The sequence below is a fragment of the Natrix helvetica genome (assembly GCF_964273705.1).
Source record: "Natrix helvetica genome assembly, chromosome: 15".
NCBI lineage: Eukaryota > Metazoa > Chordata > Lepidosauria > Squamata > Natricidae > Natrix > Natrix helvetica.
Window position 1 is genome coordinate 8182689 of NC_138565.1, and position 18604 is coordinate 8201292.

At 45.9% G+C, this 18604-nt stretch overlaps 2 protein-coding genes and 1 long non-coding RNA gene across 3 annotated transcripts in view; all 3 read left to right on the top strand.

Annotated features, from left to right (window-relative positions):
* Positions 1-18604, top strand: part of LOC309399365 (uncharacterized protein) — a gene marked incomplete at its 5' end in the record, with an annotated part of 53639 nt that overhangs the window by 14419 nt on the left and 20616 nt on the right. The window lies entirely within an intron of this gene.
* Positions 1-18604, top strand: part of LOC309399656 — a 33111-nt gene that overhangs the window by 4317 nt on the left and 10190 nt on the right. The gene's annotated exons all lie outside the window — the stretch shown is intronic.
* On the top strand, positions 14925-18022 carry LOC309399639 (uncharacterized protein). The gene is made up of 2 exons (XM_081967664.1): positions 14925-15137; positions 15349-18022. The coding sequence occupies exon 2, from the start codon at positions 15455-15457 to the stop codon at positions 16766-16768; it is 1314 nt and encodes a 437-aa protein (XP_081823790.1). The 5' UTR covers positions 14925-15137; positions 15349-15454; the 3' UTR covers positions 16769-18022.

An 18604-nucleotide genomic window follows, 5' to 3' on the forward strand; every position in this document is an offset into this window, starting at 1 on the left:
AAACTCATTAGGAACCAAATTGTTCTCCCACTAGTTACATACGCTAGTTGTTTCCCAGTTATAAGGATAGTGAAAGTCCCCCATTACTATGCTTTCTGTTCATCAACTAAACCAGCATCCGCCTTCCTTCAACCAGCCAGAGGGCGCCTGCAGAAGTCCCCGCGGGGCTCCTGTGCTAATTGTACATTATGTCCAGTCAGAAATTAAGGAGCTTCTTGGATGAGAAGCAAAACACCTTCAAAGCAAAACCAGAAAGTCCCGTTGTGTCTGGGATGACCTGGATGACGGAGAAGCTCCATAGACGTTCAGGATATTCCCAGTCAAGTGGGAATATGCTGCGTTTGGGGCAGCTGGTCCACACACATCACCAGAGCCCTTTTACAACACATAATGGAAAAAAAGAGTCCTGAGATTTCACAGGGTTGACACTTCTTGATGTGGAAGAAAAGTGACTGAATCTGATGTGCTGCTTCGGATACCGCAGAGTCTCTTCCTAGGAGGTAACACAGCGCTTGTGGAGAGGATGCCTCGTGTATATATATTAGCTTGAAACAGATCTATACTAGTCTCCCTTTATTTATTTATCAGCACAAATACAACACTATGTATGTATGTATGTATGTATGTATGTATGTATATATGTATGTATATATGTATAGCTGATAAAGGAGGAGAGTCTGTGGTGTAGTGGCTAGCAAGTCTGCCTAATATGTAACACATCCCAGGTTCAAATCCCAGTAAGTGTATGGCTAGCTGATGAGAGCTAAACAGCTTGAAATGGATCCATACTAGTCTCCCTTTATTTATTTATCAGCACAAATACAACACAAATATAAAAAGGCAACATTAAAAATAAAAATATGGGTTTCTGCCTGCATGGTTTTCTGTGATGAGCCGAAGGACAGAAAGAGGGAGGAGTGAGCTCCCTCCCATATTTAGGCATACCAGGGGTTGTAACACACACACACAGACACACACACACACACACATATATATGTGTGTGTGTGTGTGTGTGTGTGTGTGTGTGTGTGTTACAAGCCCTGGTATGCCCAAATATGGGAGGGAGCTCACTACTCCCCCTTTCTGTCCTTCGGCTCATTACAGAGGACCATCCAGGCAGAAAACCATATTTTTATTTTTAATGTTGCCTTTTTACAAATACATACCTATTTCCCTGGCCTAGCTGATAAGGAAGAGAGCCTGTGGCTTAGTGGCAATTACATTGGCCCTGGTTCGATTCCCAGTAAGGGTATGGCTAGCTGATGAGACCTAAATAGGTTGAAATAGATCTGTACTAGTCTCCCTTTATTTATTTATCAGCACAAATACAACACACAAACACACACATATATACACATACATACATACACATACATACATACATACATACATATACATTTATTTATTATTTATTATTCGTATTTATAGACCGCCCCTTCTCCCGAAAGGGACTCGGGGCGGTGTACAATCACTAAAATGCGTTATAAAATACATACATAAAACAGTTAAATAATTAAATACGTAGGTGGAGGAGGTTGCAAGACTGTATATAGAATAATAAATATAGTACATTAAAAGCTTATTAAAACCCCAAACCCAGTTAAAATGAATAAATCCCCGGGAGGTAAAACTAAGAAAGTGCCAGGCCAGCTGATTGAAATAGGTGAGTCTTTAACTTTTGCCGGAAGGAACGGAGGTCGGTGGTAGTTCGAATGTCTGGGGGGAGGTCATTCCAGAGGGTTGGGCCCATCACAGAGAAGGATTTACTCCTAGGTGTCGCCCGCTGGCATTGCCTAGCAGACGGCACCAGGAGGAGCCCCTGTCTGTGTGATATCCATACATATGCTACACAAAACACACAATCACAGCCCATTTAGAATACATGATGGAAAAAAGAGTCTTGAGGGTTCAGAAGGTTGATACTTCTTCATATGGAAGAAAAGTGACAATGTGATGTGCGCTTTGGTGTTGTGTCCCAGACAATCCTACAGAACCTGATCAGGCATCGTTTCTAGCTGATTAGAAACCAGTTGAGTATTTCTGGGATGGAAAATTCTTCAGTGCAATGAGACATTTACTTTGCATTTTTGAAAAGTTTTATTTTTCCATAACCTCTCAAATTGGCTACAAATAGAGGGAAGATTTTCCAGAGCCCTTCTGAAGACTGACTAACCTCTTGGATGGCATCTTCACTCAGGCAGTTTAGCCTGCATGGATGAGGTCGTAAAGCCATCAGAATTCTCATGGAGATGACAGGTGTCCTATCAGACCTCACTTTCTCCATCTTTTCTACATATACCAATGCCAGGCAAATGTCTTTAGGAGGCAACCAAGATAAATGACTAAAACTGCACATTACTCAAAAATCAAACCTCGATTGTTGGATGTAGACTGCCTCTGTCAAGGGAAGCTCTACGCATTAATGCAGCTCCGGGTCAACTTCCCATCGCACCCTTTGTGTTGCCATGCTGTTTTGTGTTTTGTCCTGAAAGGGTCCCTGGAAGGATTAGAGCATGTACAGAGGGTGCCTAACTTGACCTTTGATTCCCTGCTGAGCTGAGCTCCATTGTAAGCTAATGGGCCAACTGAGGAGATAAAGCCTCTGGGCAAATTGCCAAGCTGAAGGAACCTGTGAAATAGAAAATGTGGATTCTGCTTCTTTGCTCTAACCTAAAATGTGTATTCTCAGCAACCTACTGAGAGACGATAATGCCCCTGCCTGCTTTTCTCTCTGCCTGCTGTTAAGGGGGAGACAAAAACGGTGGCCCAGTTTTGCATTCTAGCTAGAAATAAGAGTGATAATCAGTAGCCTCATGTTCAGAGTTTCATTGGATTTAAAAGATTCTGGGGCTGCCTTGAAAAACCTTACAGTTCCATCATCCCAGGTGAGCTCCTTCCATTATTTCTGCTTAGGTGCAGACATGACCCTCTTTTATCCAAGTTCCAAATGTTGAGGGATCCAGCAGTTAAAGAGACCCAGAAAGAATCCAACTTGGATCATCATCCTCTCTGGGGCGGAGACCTTATAGCCTCCTATAAAGGGGAGCCAGAGGGGTCCAATGATGGAGGCACACGGGGAGAAAGCAAGGGACCCTCTTTTGGTCCAGCCCACCTCACAGGGTTGTTGTTGGGGGAAGAGAGGAGGGAGGGGCCACCGTGGCTGGAAGGGGGAGGGGCTCAGAGAGCTCCAAAGACCCCTCAGTCCAACCCTGAGCTCCAAATAGTCTCCTTCCTTTTCTTCCACATCTTCTTCTCTGCCTTATTTGCAGAAATAATAAAGTCAGGATCCAAGTAAATAAATAAACTCTTATTTGATGCAGGAAAATTCTTCTTCCTGGATAGAAAAATTCAAAATTCATGCACAAAAGGAGACCGTCTCCAATTAAAGAGGACCTAAGGATGTCCTCCTAATGATTCCTTATAGTGAATTTTCTCATAGAAATCAATACCTCATTGTTGGGAAAAGGAAATCACTCTGTCACTCCTCCTCTGGCCCGCTGTTGACTCACCGACAATCCCATTCATTTTTATGGGATGGCTGGTGATGTGGCAGGGACACAACAAGGTGAGGGACGTGGCTGGCAACAGGTGAGTGGATGCCCAGTAACAGGGGCTGCCATGATGGATCTGAAATGGCTGGTCCTCTTTAATATTTTATTTATAAGCTGCTTAGAAGGTTTCACTTCTTGGAGCCCTTGGAAACCTGATCTCGAAGTTGATGTGTGTGTGCGTGTTTGTTTGTTTGTTTGTTTCTGTGTGTGTGTATTTTCCTCCTACACCCTCTCCCTCTTTGGAGGGGACTTCTGTTGCAACTGCTTCTTGTGCCACGGTGCCCTGCGACATAGCCCTCCACCCGTGGGTTGGCACGTAACTCATGTTCTGTTATTGTTTCAGCTGGCTGGCAAAGCAACGCACATCTGCTTATGTACCAGCACATTTGGAAGTCCCCTTCACACACACAGACCCTTGGGCTACCTACCTGACCACTTCCATGGACATGTGCAATCGACCACCTACCTGGCATGTCCCCAATTCCCATTGTGCCCACAGTTCTTTCCATGCGCCTGGAAATTTGTTCTCTCCTGGGTGACTTCTTCCCTTGAAACTAAGGCTCTCGGCCCTCCTGTACCCTCTATCCTTCCATAGAGGCTCCTAAGCTGGGGGGGTTAGACTGTTTGTTGAGCCATAGTGAGCTTTTGTTTTTAATGCAGTGTTTTGCCCAGGTGTACATCTTCTTCCCTCTTTTATTTTTCTCTTTTGTAAGCCAACCAGTTTGCTTCTCTCAAACTCTCCCAAATTCAGGTAATCACGTTCTTTTCAGCTCCACACCAAACTTGGTGCCTTGAGTTGGAGATTAAGGTATGGTTTTAAATGATCAAGCAATAATGAAAAGTAACAGGGAAAGAGGCAGGCGGAGGTTGAGGGGGCTTTTTGGGACTGTGATTTCCCCCCCTATCCAGGCTCACTCCCTAGGCAAGGGGGGGGGGAGAGAGAGGAGGTATTGGGGGGGGGGGCACCAAGCAGGTGAGAGTCCAAGTGTGCATTTTTCGCCCTTGGAATTCATCTCTGATAAATTGGTTGCAAATAGAGGGAAGATTTCCCAGAGTCCAGCAGCCCTTTTGAAACCAACTTACCTCTTAGAAGGCATCTTCAGTCTGATAAATGGCAGTAACTGGGCAGCTTGGACTGCACGAATGAGGTCATAAAGCCACCAGAATTCCCTAGGAGAGGACAGGCCTCCCTTGGCATCCGACCCAGTGGTGGGTTCTGGCAGCTGCTACAGCTGGTTGGGTCAGGGAAGCGTTGGGAACGCATTTGCAGTACAACGAAAATTGCTCTGTGCATGCACAGAAACCAAAAGCAAAATGGCAGTTCCTATGGTGCTTTTGGAAGAACCGTTTCGGGAGCGTGCCAGGCCTCAGTCACAGCCTGTTCCAGCAACCCAGGCTGCCAAGCTACTACCAGTACTACAGAACCAGGCCGAACCAGTAGGAACCCACCACTGATCCTACCAAAGGCGCCCTGCTCCCCCTTTTACACATACACCAACGCCGGGCAAATGTCTGTAGGAGGCAACCTAACCAATCACTAAAGCTTCCCATTTCTCACAAAAGGCAGATTTTTGTATGTAGACTGCTTCTGTCAAGGGAAGCTCCACTCATTAATGTAGCTCTGGATGAATTTCCCATCACATTCCCTTTGTGCTATGCTCTTTTGCATTTTGTTCCATCATCCCAGGTGAGCTCTCTCCATGATTTTGCTTAGGTGAGAAACCTTTTTGTGACTCCAAAAATAATACAGCAATCCAGTAGAGAGGGGAAAAATCCTGTCCCCTTGGAGAATTTCTGCCAAAAGAAAATACTGCATAGCTTAATGACCCTCTTTTAACCAAGTTCCAAATTTTAAGGGACCCAGCAGTTAAAGAGCCACAGGAGGAATCCAAGTTGGATTATATCAAAATTATATGATTTCCTTTTACCACCAATGGGGTATTGATTTCTAAGAGGAAATTCACTAGAAGGATCCTTTGGCAGGAGATTCTCCTCCTTGGGTCCTCTTTAAATGGAGACAGTCTCCTTTTGTGCAAGAATTCGGAATTCTTATATCCAGGAAGAAAATGTATCCATGTAGTTGCAATTTAAAAAACACTTGCGTGAGTCACATATGTAGAGTTTCTTTATTCCTTTGGATCCTGACTTTATTATTTCTGCAAATGAGGCGGAGAAGAAGATGTGGAAGAAAAGAGACTATTTGGAGCTCAGGGTTGGACTGAGGGGTCTTTGGAGCCCTCTGAGCCCCTCCCCCTTCCAGCCACGGGGACCCCTCCCTCCTCTCTTCCCCCAACAACAACCCTGTGAGGTGGGCTGGACCGAAAGAGCGTCCCTTGCTTTCTTCCCCTGTGCCTCCTTCACTGGACCCCACTGGCTCCCCTTTATAGGCGGCTATAAGGTCTCCGCCCCAGAAGACCCCCCCACCTCCCCCGGCCTCAATTGGCGGAAAGAGGGGGGGAAGGACTCCAAAGATCAAACGGAACCCTCCGCCTCCACCTCCGCGGGGAACCATAGTAACCATCCACACCGCGCAGGCGCGATCTGGCTGGTTGAAGGCAGGCGGACGCCGATTGGTCGCTCTGGGGAGGGCCGCGATTGGCAGGAGGACTCCTTGGGGCGGTTCCTCCAAAGGAACAGGCGGAAGTTCTGGAGAAAAAAGGGCGTGAAGCCTCCATTTCCGGAAAACAACGGGCAAAGAGGGAGCTGCCTGAATCGGCGATAGAGGAGGCCGGGTGAGGCAGGTTTGGCGCAGGGGATGCTGGGAGTCGATGTCTGGGAGGCTTTCTTTCGGGTCCGTCTGAAGCGGAGACTTCGGCCTGGGCCTTCCTTGTGGGGAAGGGGACGCAGCCCTGACCCGCCTCTCTCCCTCTCTCCCCTGCAGGAAGCGGAGGAGGAGAGCGGGCCCCGCAGAGCAGCCCTGCCCTGTCCCAGCGCGGCATCCCTGTGAGACGGCGGTGAAAGGCTGGGAGGCTCCGGGGCTGCAGGAGGGATGAGCCCAGGGAGACCCCGAAAAAGTCGGCTGCTTGGAGGGCGATGCGGGGAGGAGGAAACGGGCGGAGATGCTGAAACGGGCTTGGAAGACGGAGGGTCCTTCGAAAGACCCCGGAATCCCCAAAGGATCAAGGAGGAAGGAAAGAAACATCAGTGCTTGGAATGTGGAAAATCCTTCCAAAGAAATAAAGAACTTAAAGACCATCTGAGAATCCACACAGGAGAGAGACCGTTTAAATGCTTGGAGTGCGGATACAGCTTCCGTCAAAGAGGACATCTTTATAGACATGAAAGGATCCATTGCGGAGAGAAACTGAATAAATGCCTGGAGTGTGGAAAGAGATTCCGTGAAAGGGGGCATCTTTATAGACATCAAAGGATCCACTGGAGGGAGAAACCTAATATATACCTGGACAGCGGAGTGTCCTTCGGAATACCAGGAAATCCCCAAAGGATTCAGGAGGGAGGAAAGAAATATCAGTGCCTGGAATGTGGAAAGAGTTTCAAAAGAAAGGATGTTCTTAAAAAGCATCTAAGTACCCACTCAGAAGAAAAGAAATACGAATGCCCGGAATGTGAAAAATCTTTCAAAACAAATGAGCATGTTCAAAAGCATCTAAGTACCCACTCAGGAGAAAAGAAATACAAATGCCCAGAATGTGAAAAATCTTTCAAAACAAATGACCATCTTCAAAGGCATCTAATGGTCCACTCAGGAGAAAAACCTCACAAATGCCTGGAGTGTGGAAGGAGCTTCAGTCAGAGAAGCAGCCTTTATATACATCAAAGAGTCCATCTACAAGAAGAGTATAAATGCGGGGAATGTGAAAAATCCTTTAGAACAGTTCAAAACTTTGAAAAACATCTAAGAATCCACAAGCCGAATATATGCCCGGAGTGTGGAAAGAGCTTCAGTCAAAAGGGAAGTCTAGATATCCATCAAAGAAGCCACACGGGAGAAAAACCCTTCAAATGCCTCAATTGTGGAAAGAGCTTCACTAGTGGTTCACACCTCCGTCGACATCAAAGAATCCACACAGGAGAAAAACCATATAAATGCCTCGAATGTGGAAAGTGTTTCGGTACGAAAGCGAGCCTGTATGGACATCAAAGGATTCACACAGGAGAAAAACCACATAAGTGTCTGCAGTGTGGAAAGAGCTTCGGTCAAAAGGGAAATCTTGATACCCATCAAAGAATCCACACAGGAGAAAAACCGTACAAGTGTCTGGAGTGTGGAAAGAGCTTTGCTGAGCGTGGTAGCCTCCGTCAACACCAAAGAATTCACACAGGAGAGAAACCACATAAATGTCTTCATTGTAGAAAGAGCTTCAGTCGGAGGGGACACCTTAACAGACATCAAAGAATCCACTCATGGGAGAAACCACACAAATGTCTGGAGTGTGGAAAGAGCTTCAGTCAGAGAGGGAAACTTTCACTGCATCAAACAATCCATTCAGGAGAAAAGCCGCACAAATGCGTTGAATGTGGAAAGAGCTATACTCAGCGTAGGGGGCTCCAGCGACACCAAATAATTCACGTGGGAGAAAAAGGATAAACATGCCTGAGTGTGAGAAGACCTTCAGTCCCAGAGTGTATCGCAGGGATTGAATTGACTTGCCTATTTAATTTGGCCAAGTGTGAATAGGCACACAAGGAATTTGTCTCGCCTGCACAAGCTCTCAGTGTATCTACAAAGCAACAGAATAATAATATTCGTGACATAATTATAATAATTCCAATATGAGGATTGAGTAAAGAAGATAATAAGGGTAAATCATAACTGCCGAATCTCAGGCTGAACAATAAAGCACTTTTTCAATTGTACATGCTAAATGTTTCAACTGGCTGAAATTGTACCTTTTCACCAGAGATTCACGGGACTTATGATGCCATTTAACTTTCTATTTTTAATGCAATGCTCATTTCAATTGTTACGCTTTATATCATGGGATGTTACTGTCCATGTCTCTGATATAACTGTAACTGAGCAGGATGATTTCTTCCAGGGTGGGTTTGATTTAAAGCAGGTTGATTTAAATCATGACAAAAATCACTATTAAAAAGGCTTGATTTCAATCAACTCGATTTAAATCATAATTTTTAAAGAGCAACTGTTATGTCGGTCACTCCTCCTCTGTCCTGCTGTTGACTCACCAACAGTCCCATTCATTTTTATGGGATGGCTGGTGATGCGGCAGGGACACAACAAGGTGAGGGACGTGGCTGGCAACAGGTGAGTGGATGCCCACTAACAGGGGCTGCCATGATGGATCTGAAATGACAGGGGCTCTTTAATATTATATTTATAAGCTGCTTAGAAGGTTTCACTTCCATTTTTACTGCTTGCCTTTTCCGATCACAGTAGGTGCCTGGTGGTACAAATGTATTTATCGCCAAACAATCAAGAGTTGTACCGTACATAGATTTGCAAATCAGTCGGATAAAGAAACATTCCTGCACTTCGCTTTAATTTATAACTAAATTATTAATGCATCTTAAATAGATATTTATGTTTAGATTTTTACCCCAAACACATTTCATTAAAATAAACTTTGTAAAAAATAACAAAAAAAAAGATTTAATTTTTTAAAAATACAATTTTTTACATTTTTATTTTTTAATCTATTTCATCCACTCGTATTTCTTTCATGCAATCAACACTTATTTTGTATGTTTCTACTGTTATGGTGTACAAAATGAATCCCGATTCTGTGTCCTGGATTCCCTCTTTTCATTAAGGGAAATCAATACTCTAATAAGTTGCCTTTAAATGGTCATCAAATTCGGTGCCTAATTGGAGCAAGTGTTCCCTGGCTGAATCTATGGCAAATTTGGCCCTTACTGTTCCAGATGTGAAAGTGCTTTTTCCTGTCATTGTTTGATACAATCTCTATGGGTTTTCCAAATATTGATACCAATTGTTGTTTGAGAGCTGCAGACTTGACTGAAAGGTGGGCATTATAACAATGTTTTAAATGAATAAGTCTCATTAGGGACCTGTTCGATCTCCTACTAGGTGTAGAGACTAGTCACTAGGGGTTCCCCAGGTGTCAGGATAGTGAAAGTCCCCCATTACTATGCTTTCTGTTCATCAGCTAAATCGGTGCACACCTTCCTTCAGCTAGTCACCCTAACCCTACCAGAGTCTCTAGTCTCATGCGGAGGTGAGGCAAGGGGCTCCCTTTTATTTTTCGGGTCCAGTCTTCTTCCCCTCCTCCCCACTAAATTAAGGCAGGCGGAGGTTGAGGGGCCCTTCTTGGGCTGCAGTTTTTCCCCCCACGCCCGGGGTTCCTCCCTTGGCAAGGCGGGGAGGTCTTGGAGGTGAAAATTGCAGGGTACGCAAATTTGACATTATTTTAATGTTCTTGCTGTTTTGCAGTAAAGACCTGATATAATCTGATGCTGGAGCCCAGCGAGGTTCTCCAGGTATTTTTAGACGTATGGAGGAAGTTCCCTTCTCAGCTAACACAATAAGAACAAGCGAGCTGGAAGGGACCTTAGAGGTCTTCTCCTGCTCAAGCAGGAGAGTTTAAGTCTTGAGATATGATAGAACCTAGAAATAAATAAATAAATAGAAGCTCAAAGGTCTCTACTGTTGATAACTTTTGTTGTCTAGTATTGTAAGAGGTGGTAGTATAGGAGGGTTTCTCCTAAAATCTACCAACATTTCTACGGCTTTTAGTCTATTTAGTTCATGATTGTTCGGATTGCACCCCAAGGCTAGTTCTTCAACCTCCCATCTGTATTAAGGATCATCGTTGCCTAGAATGCAGTCACCGGCTGACTGCAAGGACAGTTACACCAGCCAAGCTGAGCAGGCCATGCAGAGGCAGCCATGAGGGCTTCCCTTCCCATCTTGGGGAGAATTAGCTGGGGAGCCATGTTGAGATTGTGGCTGTAAAGTGGTCTTAATGTCCATATTTTCCAACATTTTAGAGTGCTTTCGACTGGGATCTATCTAGGACCCCATATAATATCCAAGGATGCCAATCTATTTTTTGGCATACATGTTAGATTTTTCTCTTAAAATTATAACCACATAATTATTACTTCATAAGTGTTTATTTAGATTTGTTTGCCTCAAGGTGAATGATTATTTTTTTAGACTTTGAAGTTTATGTTTTTTCATTGACCAAACCCCGATGGACTGTCCCTGATCGCAATAAAGGTTTGATAAGATAAACTTTATTGTTACATTTTCCTGTGAAGAAACTGGGACCCATTAAAAAATGAAATTCTGTTGCCTGCTGTTAAAAGAATTATGTGTGTTTAGCATATGTATGGGTATGTGTATATAAAAGAGACTTGGAAGTCATAGGGTTGATACTTCTTCAAACGGAAGAAAAGTGACTTAATCTGATGTCGGATACCGCAGAGTCTCTTCCCAGGAGGTAACACGGCGCTTGTGGAGAGGATGCCTCGTGTCCCAGACAATCCTGCGGAAGCTGCTCAGGCATCTTTTCTAGCTGATTAGGAACCAGTTCGATTATTTCTGGGTCTGAAAGTTCTTCAGTGGGATGAGACCTTTTATTTTGAATTTGACAATTCCCACATTTATACCTTCTGAGGTTGCAATCTTTTGTATAATGTCAGGGTAAAATAAAAACCAACACTGCCGTTTTCTTGCTTACTGCTTCTTGTAAAGATCTAGTACTACCTGCACAGCTTGGGGGGAAATATAACCAACCTTCACAAACAATAACCGCAAAATACATCCCAGAGACAATAAGCAGGGCTGAGTCATCCAGCCCCTCCCTCCCTCTAGCAGCCTTACCAGCCCCTCCCTCCCTGGATCCACCTTCTCCTTTCTCATCCCTCCTTTCTGCCTTCTTTCCAAAAACTACAGCAGAGGGGGAAAATCCCCTCCAGTACTGCCCCCTTCATATTTGGATTGTTCAACCTTTTTTGAGCCCCTGGAAACCTAATGCTGAAGTTGGCACGTGTATATATTTTTCTTCTACACCCTCTTTGGAGAGGACTCCTGTTGCGGCTGATGCCCGGGCCAGTGTGCCCTGTGACATAGCCCTCCACCCCTGGGCTGGCACATAACTCATGTTCTGTTATTATTGTTCCAGCTGGCTGGCAAAGCAACACACATCTGCTGCAGATGCCAGCACATTGGCAAGTTTCCATCACACACACACCTACCTTGGGTTACCTACCTGTCCACTTCCATGGGCATGTGCAATCGTCCACCTATTTGGCAGGTCCACACATTCTATTGAGTCCACAGTTCTTTCCATACACCTGGACATTTCTTCTCTCCCCTTGAAACTAAGGCTCCTGGCCCTCTTGCACCCTCTATCCTCCCATATAGGCTCCTAGGCTGCGGGTGGGTGGGTGGGTGGTGTTAGACTGTTTGTTGAGCCATAGGGAGCTTTGGTTTTTAATACAGTGTTTTGCCCAGGTGTACATCTTCTTCCCTGTTTTGTTCTTCTCTTTTGTAGGCCACCCAGAGCCATTGGGATAAATGAAGTCACTCCGAAAGAAATGGGCAAGTCCCCCAAATTTCCTGCCCTTGGATATCCCAGAGAACCACTTTGAAACTTCCCCGAGAGGATCCTGGCTTCTCTTCCAGGACACAACCTCCAAAAACTATTTCCAAGGTGGCTCCTCATCCTGGAGTCCTGATAAGTGAAATGCTTGGAATGCAACAACCGCCATATATAAATATATCAAATCAAATCAAATCAAATTTTATTTGATTAGCCGCACCCTCTCCAGAAGGACTCGGGGCGGCGTACAATTAAAACACATAAAAATATACAAATATAAACAATACATAAACATATGCATGTGCATGGAGGAGGTAAACAAATGAATAAAATAGCATTAAAATTCAATTTAAAATCCCTCAATTACAATACAAAATACAGAATTAAAAAACCCGTCAGGAGCGATATGATAAAACTATGGTTGAGCCAGGCCAGCTACTTGGAAGAGGTGGGTCTTAAGCTTTACGCGGAAGGAGCGGAGGTCAGAGGTGGTCCTGATATCAGGGGGGAGGTCATTCCACAGGGCTGGGCCCATCACAGAGAAGGCTCTGCTCCTAGGCGTCGCCCCCCGACACTGTCTGGTGGACGGCACCTGGAGAAGTCCCTCTCTGTGTGAGCGAATTGGTCGTAGGGATGTATGGGGCAAGATACGATCCCGCAAGTAACTAGGTCCTGAGCCATGGAGCGCTTTGAAGATCGTTATCAAAACCTTGAAACGCACCCGATAGACCACAGGAAGCCAGTGCAGCTCGCACAGGAGAGGTGTCACATGGGAGTACCTTGTACTCCCCATAATCACCCGCGCGGCCGCATTCTGGACCAACTGAAGTCTCCGAGTGCATCTCAAGGGAAGCCACATGTAGAGAGCATTGCAGTAGTCGAGGCGAGATGTCACCAGCGCATGAGTGACTGTGCGTAAGGCCTCCCGGTCCAATAGGGGGCGCAATTGGCGCACCAGGCGAACCTGGTGGAACGCCCCCCTTGCCACGGCTGTCACATGGTCATCCATGGACAGCCGGGTATCCAGGAGGACGCCCAAATTGCGCGCCCGCTCCACGGGGGCTAGTTGTACGCCCCCGATGGCCAGAGATGGAAGTAACTGGTTGAACCAGGGGGGCCGGAACCCACAGCCACTCCGTCTTGGAGGGGTTGAGCCTGAGTCGGTTGTCATCCATCCAGAATTGTTTTTTTTCTCCTTTACTATCTGTAGTGATTAGTACCCTGCGCTGTGTACAGTGGTTCTTCTGAACAACGTTGAACATCAACCCACAGATGTCCTATCAACCCCCCCCTCCCCACCTCTCCTCCCCCAGCCAGAAAACCCCCTGAGAAAAGTGCTAGAGCAGAGAAGGAGAAGACTGAGAAAGCAATTTAATTCACAGCAAGTTAAATTGTCTGTGAGATCCTGTTGCTTCATCACTAATTTAATTGTTGTTTGGAGCTCCACTAAGAAATCATCCCAGGTGAGCTCCCTCCTTTATTTCTGCTTAGGCGCCGAGACCTTTTCCTGAATCCCAAAGCAATACAGCAATCGAAGACAGAGAAAAATAAATCCTGTCTCCCTTGAACAACATTGGCCAAAACAAAATCCTGCATAGCTTCATGAACCCACCTGTTCCAACTAGCCGGCCTGGCTTAACTAGAACTTACTAACCTCCCTGGCAATTTTAATATTTTAATATTTTATACGTAAATCTTGGGGTTTTTAACTGTTTTAATTGTTTTAATTTATTGTTATTTATTTGAACCTAGTGGCTTCCATTTGTATTTGACTGTTAAATATTGATGTCACCTCCTCCATGCCACACTTGTATTTTGATTTAATTGTACGTCACCCCGAGTCCCTTGGCGGAGAGCGGGCGACTGATAAATCGAAATAAATAAATAAATAAATAAATAAATAAATAAATAAATAAATAAATAAATAAATAATTAATAAATAAATAAATAAATAAATAAAAATAAATAAATAAATAAATAAATAAATAAATAAATAAATAAATAAATAAATAATAAATAAATAAATAATAACTAACCCCGCAAGGCACATGACCCTCTTTCAGCCAAGCTCCAAATGTTGAGAGATCCAGGAGTTAAAGAGACCCAGAAAGAAAGCAACTTGGGTAATATCGAAATTGCGCGCTTTTCTACTTCCTTTTCCCCACAATAATGGGTTGGGATGAGAGGAAATTCATTAGCAGGAGCCGTTGGCAGGATCTCCTCATTCTTAGGTCCTCCAAAGACATCTGCTTTGGCATTTGGCCATGTAGTTGCTATTTAAAAGAAGACTTGAGTGAGTCACATATGGAGAGTTTATTTATTTACTTGGATCCTGACTTTGTTATTTCTGCAAATGAGGCGGAGAAGGAGATGTGGAAGAAAAGAGACTATTTGGAGCTCAGGGTTGGACTGAGGGGTCTTTGGAGCCCTCTGAGCCCCTCCCCCTTCCAGCCACGGGGACCCCTCCCTCCTCTCTTCCCCCAACAACAACCCTGTGAGGTGGGCTGGACCGAAAGAGCGTCCCTTGCTTTCTCCCCCTGTGCCTCCATCACTGGACCCCTCTGGCTCCCCTTATAGGCGGCTATAAGGTCTCCGCCCCAGAAGAGCCCCTGACCTCCCCCACTCTCAATAGGGGGGAAAGAGGGGGGCAGAAGGACCCAAAGATCAAAGGGAGCCCTCCGCCCCCACCTCCGCGGGGAACCATAGCAACCATCAACACCGCGCACGCGCCATCTGGCTGGTTGAAGGAAGGCTGGCGCCCATTGGTCGCTCAGGGGATGGCGGCGATTGGCAGGAGGACTGCTTGGGACCGGTCTCTGCAAAGGAACAGGCGGAACTTCTGGGGAAGAAAGGGCGTGAAGCCTCCACTTTAGGAAGCAAAACGGGCAACGAGGGAGCTTCATCAATCGGCGACAGAGGATCCCGGATGACGCAAGGGATGCTGGGAGTCGCAGTCCGGGAGCGTCTTTTTCGGAAGTGGAGGCTGCGGGAAAGGGGATGCAGCCGTCACTCGCCTCTCTCTCTGTCTCTCCCCCCCCCCCGTAGGAGGACGGAAGGATCCGGAGGGTGAAGGAATTGCGCATGCGGCCTGATTCAGGTAGGGCGCAGGGGACGCCGGGAGTTGCAGTCCAGGAATTCTCCCGGAGAAGGGAGACCTGTGAGCAAGGAGAGGCCGGCGCCCGAGGTCTGGTCTGACGGGGAGACGCTGGACGGGAGACCCGTGGGAGGCGGAGGCTTCAGCCTGGGCCTCCCCTGCAGGGAACGGGGCACAGCCGTGATCCGCCTCTCTCTCTCTCTCTCCCCTGCAGGAGGACGGGGGAAGGAAGGAAGCGCCGCCTGAGAGCAGGGGATCCCTGTGCGGCTTCCCCGGGAGACGGCGTGGAAAGGCAGGGAGGCTCCAGGGCTGCAGGAGGGATGAGCCCAGGGGGATCCCGGAAAGGGCGGCTGCCTGGAGAGCGATGCGGGGACCAGGAAATGGGCGGAAACTCTGAGACGGTCCTGGAGGGCAGAGAGTCCTTCGGAAGACGATGGACTCCCCAAAGGATCCATGAGGAAGGAAGGAAATATCAGTGCCCGGAATGTGAAAAATCCTTCAAGAGAAATGGAAATCTTCAAAGACATCAAAGGATCCACACAGGAGAAAAATCTCATAGATGCCTGGAGTGTGGAAAGAGCTTCAGTCGGAGGAGCAGGCTTTATAAACATCAAAGGATCCACACAGGAGAAAAACCTCATGAATGCTTTGAGTGTGGAAAGAGCTTCAGTCAGAGGGGCACCCTTTATGAACATCAAAGGATCCACACAGGAGAAAAGCCTCATGAATGCCTGGAATGTGGAAAGAGCTTCAGTCACAGGAGCGACTTTTATAAACATCAAAGGATCCACACAGGAGAAAAACTTCATAAATGCCTGGAGTGTGGAAAGAGCTTCAGTCAGAGGAGCAACCTTTATAGACATCAAAGGATCCACACAGGAGAAAAACCTCATAAATGCCTGGAGTGTGGAAAGAGCTTCAGTCAGAGGAGCGACTTTTATAAACATCAAAGGATCCACATTGGAGAAAAACCGCATAAATGCCTGGAGTGTGGAAAGATCTTCAGTCAGAGGAGCAACCTTTATGCACATCAAAGGATCCACACAGGAGAAAAACCTCATAAATGTCTGGAGTGTGGAAAGAGCTTCAGTCACAGGAACGACCTTTATAAACATCAAAGGATCCACACAGGAGAAAAACCGTATAAATGCCTGGAGTGTGGAAAGAGCTTCAGTCAGAGGAGCAGCCTTTTTGAACATCAAAGGATCCACACAGGAGAAAAACCTCATAAATGCCTGGACTGTGGAAAGAGCTTCAGTCGGAGGAGCAGCCTCTATAAACATCAAAGGATCCACACAGGAGAAAAACCTCATAAATGCCTGGAATGTGGAAGGAGCTTCAGTCAGAGCAGCAGCCTTTATATACATCAAAGGATCCACATAGGAGAAAAACCGCATAAATGCCTGGAGTGTGGAAAAAGTTTCAGTGTGCGGAGCAGCCTCTATAAACATCAAAGGATCCACACAGGAGAAAAACCTCATAAATGCCTGGAATGTGGAAAGAGCTTCAGTGAGAGGAGCAACCTTTATAGACATCAAAGGATCCACACAGGAGAAAAACCTCACAAATGCCAGGAGTGTGGAAAGAGCTTCAGTCAGAGCAGCAGCCTTTATAAACATCAAATGATGCATTGAGGATAGAAACAGAAGAAATACCTGGAGGGTGATGGGGTCTTCAGAAGTCCCTGGAGTCCACAAAGGATCCTGGAGGGAGGGATCCTCCCCCTCCTTATTTCCCATCACGCCCACACAATTGTATTGTCCATTTGTCCACCTCCCCAGTGCCCACTCCAGATAGGAGGACCTGACATTTAATTTCGCCTTCCTTGTTCCTGGTGTGAAAATGCTCCTCCCTGTCATTGTTTGATAAAATCTATGTGGGTTTTCCAGAGGTGGGTACCATGTAAGACCCTCCCCAGACATCTGAAACTCTTGTCAGTTGGATTCTCTGAATGGTCCCCTTGTCTTCCAGTAGAAACCGCTACAAAGGACGCTCTGCCAGGTCCCATAGATCCCTATCGGACACTGCCGTTCTGGTTTGGGGGGAGGCCTAGGTACATGCCTCACTTTATAACCGTTTTCCTGCCTATCTTGTACTTTGAATTTCCTTCTTGGGAAAGAAAGGGGGGAGGGAATGGATTGAGGGTCATCTTTTACGTTTCAGCATTAGACATTAGACGTAAGCAAGTGACGCCTGAAAACAGCAACCTATCGCTTTCTGAGTTGGCACTACTAAGGCCAACAAAGCTTTGGGAGATACTAGCCATATTCTCAGCATATAGGAGGAGAAGTACATTGGGGATTGTGCAGATTGAGGCAGGTGTATGTAGGAGATGGTCCTGTGCAGGTGCTCCTTAAAGAAGGTGGAGGTCAAAATATAGCCCTGGGAGACTTTTCTGAAAAAGATGGTTAGCACGTTTCATACAATTGCTGAATGAGAAACACCCTTTGTACTGTATTTTCCAAGTTCCTCATATTGCTTTCTTCAAAATGGAATCAAATGTCGATTTAAAATCAACACAGGCTGCATGCAGTCATTCTCTCCCTGCCATTTTAATTTCTTTCTGTTAAAAGAAAGTTTACTCGCAAATCAAAATTTGTGCTCTGGATCAGTTTCAACCGATTTCACAGTAAGTTGAGATTATTTGGTAAAAGGGTAGCCCTACTTTTGCCATAGTTCATTCCCCCTTTCCCCATGGGCCACCCACGGTCCATTATGTCCATCAACAACTTTTGTTCATTTTGTTATGGGAAGAAAGCAGCCATGCTGGGAAATCTGGTTGGGATGTCCTTGCGGTGGGAGTAATTTCTCACGGGAAGTAACAATGCTTGGATGCCACTTCCCCCCCTTCTTTACCCAGGTGGGAGTGAAGCAGAATATAGGTGACAGTGCTAGTCAGTCTTGACATGCTGACACCCCCCCCCCCAGAAGAAAGATGGACCTAAAACAACAATAAACATACGTTCAAATTATTACTTGATTATCTGTGTTTTCAGGTGGACAAAGAAGCTCTCTTGCTTCTCTGAAAGTCTCTCAAATTCAGGTAATCACATTCTTTTCATCTCCACACCAAAATTGATGCCTGAATTTGGAGATTAAGATTTGATTTAAAATGATCAACCAGCTGGGTGTTCTCATTTTCTCCCTGCTTCCCTTTCCTCAGAAGGGGCCAAATGGGCACCCTGATAAATTGGCTGCAAATAGAGGGAAGATTTCCCAGAGTCCAGGAGCCCTTCGGACACCAACCTACCTCTTGGAGATTTCCCAGAGCCCTTCTGAAGACTGACTAACCTCTTGGAGGGCATCTTCACTCTGATACCTGGCAGTTTAGCCTGCATGGATGAGGTCATGAAGCCACCAGAATTCTCTAAGAGATGACAGGCCTCCCTTGGCATCCTACCAAAGGTCACCTGCTCCACCTTTTACAAGTACACCAATGTCAAGAAATTGTGTGCAGGAGGTGACCAAAT

Coding starts and splice junctions, on each gene's coding strand:
- LOC309399639 (XM_081967664.1), top strand. CDS start 15,455: ATGAGCCCAGGGGGATCCCGGAAAGGGCGGCTGCCTGGAGAGCGATGC.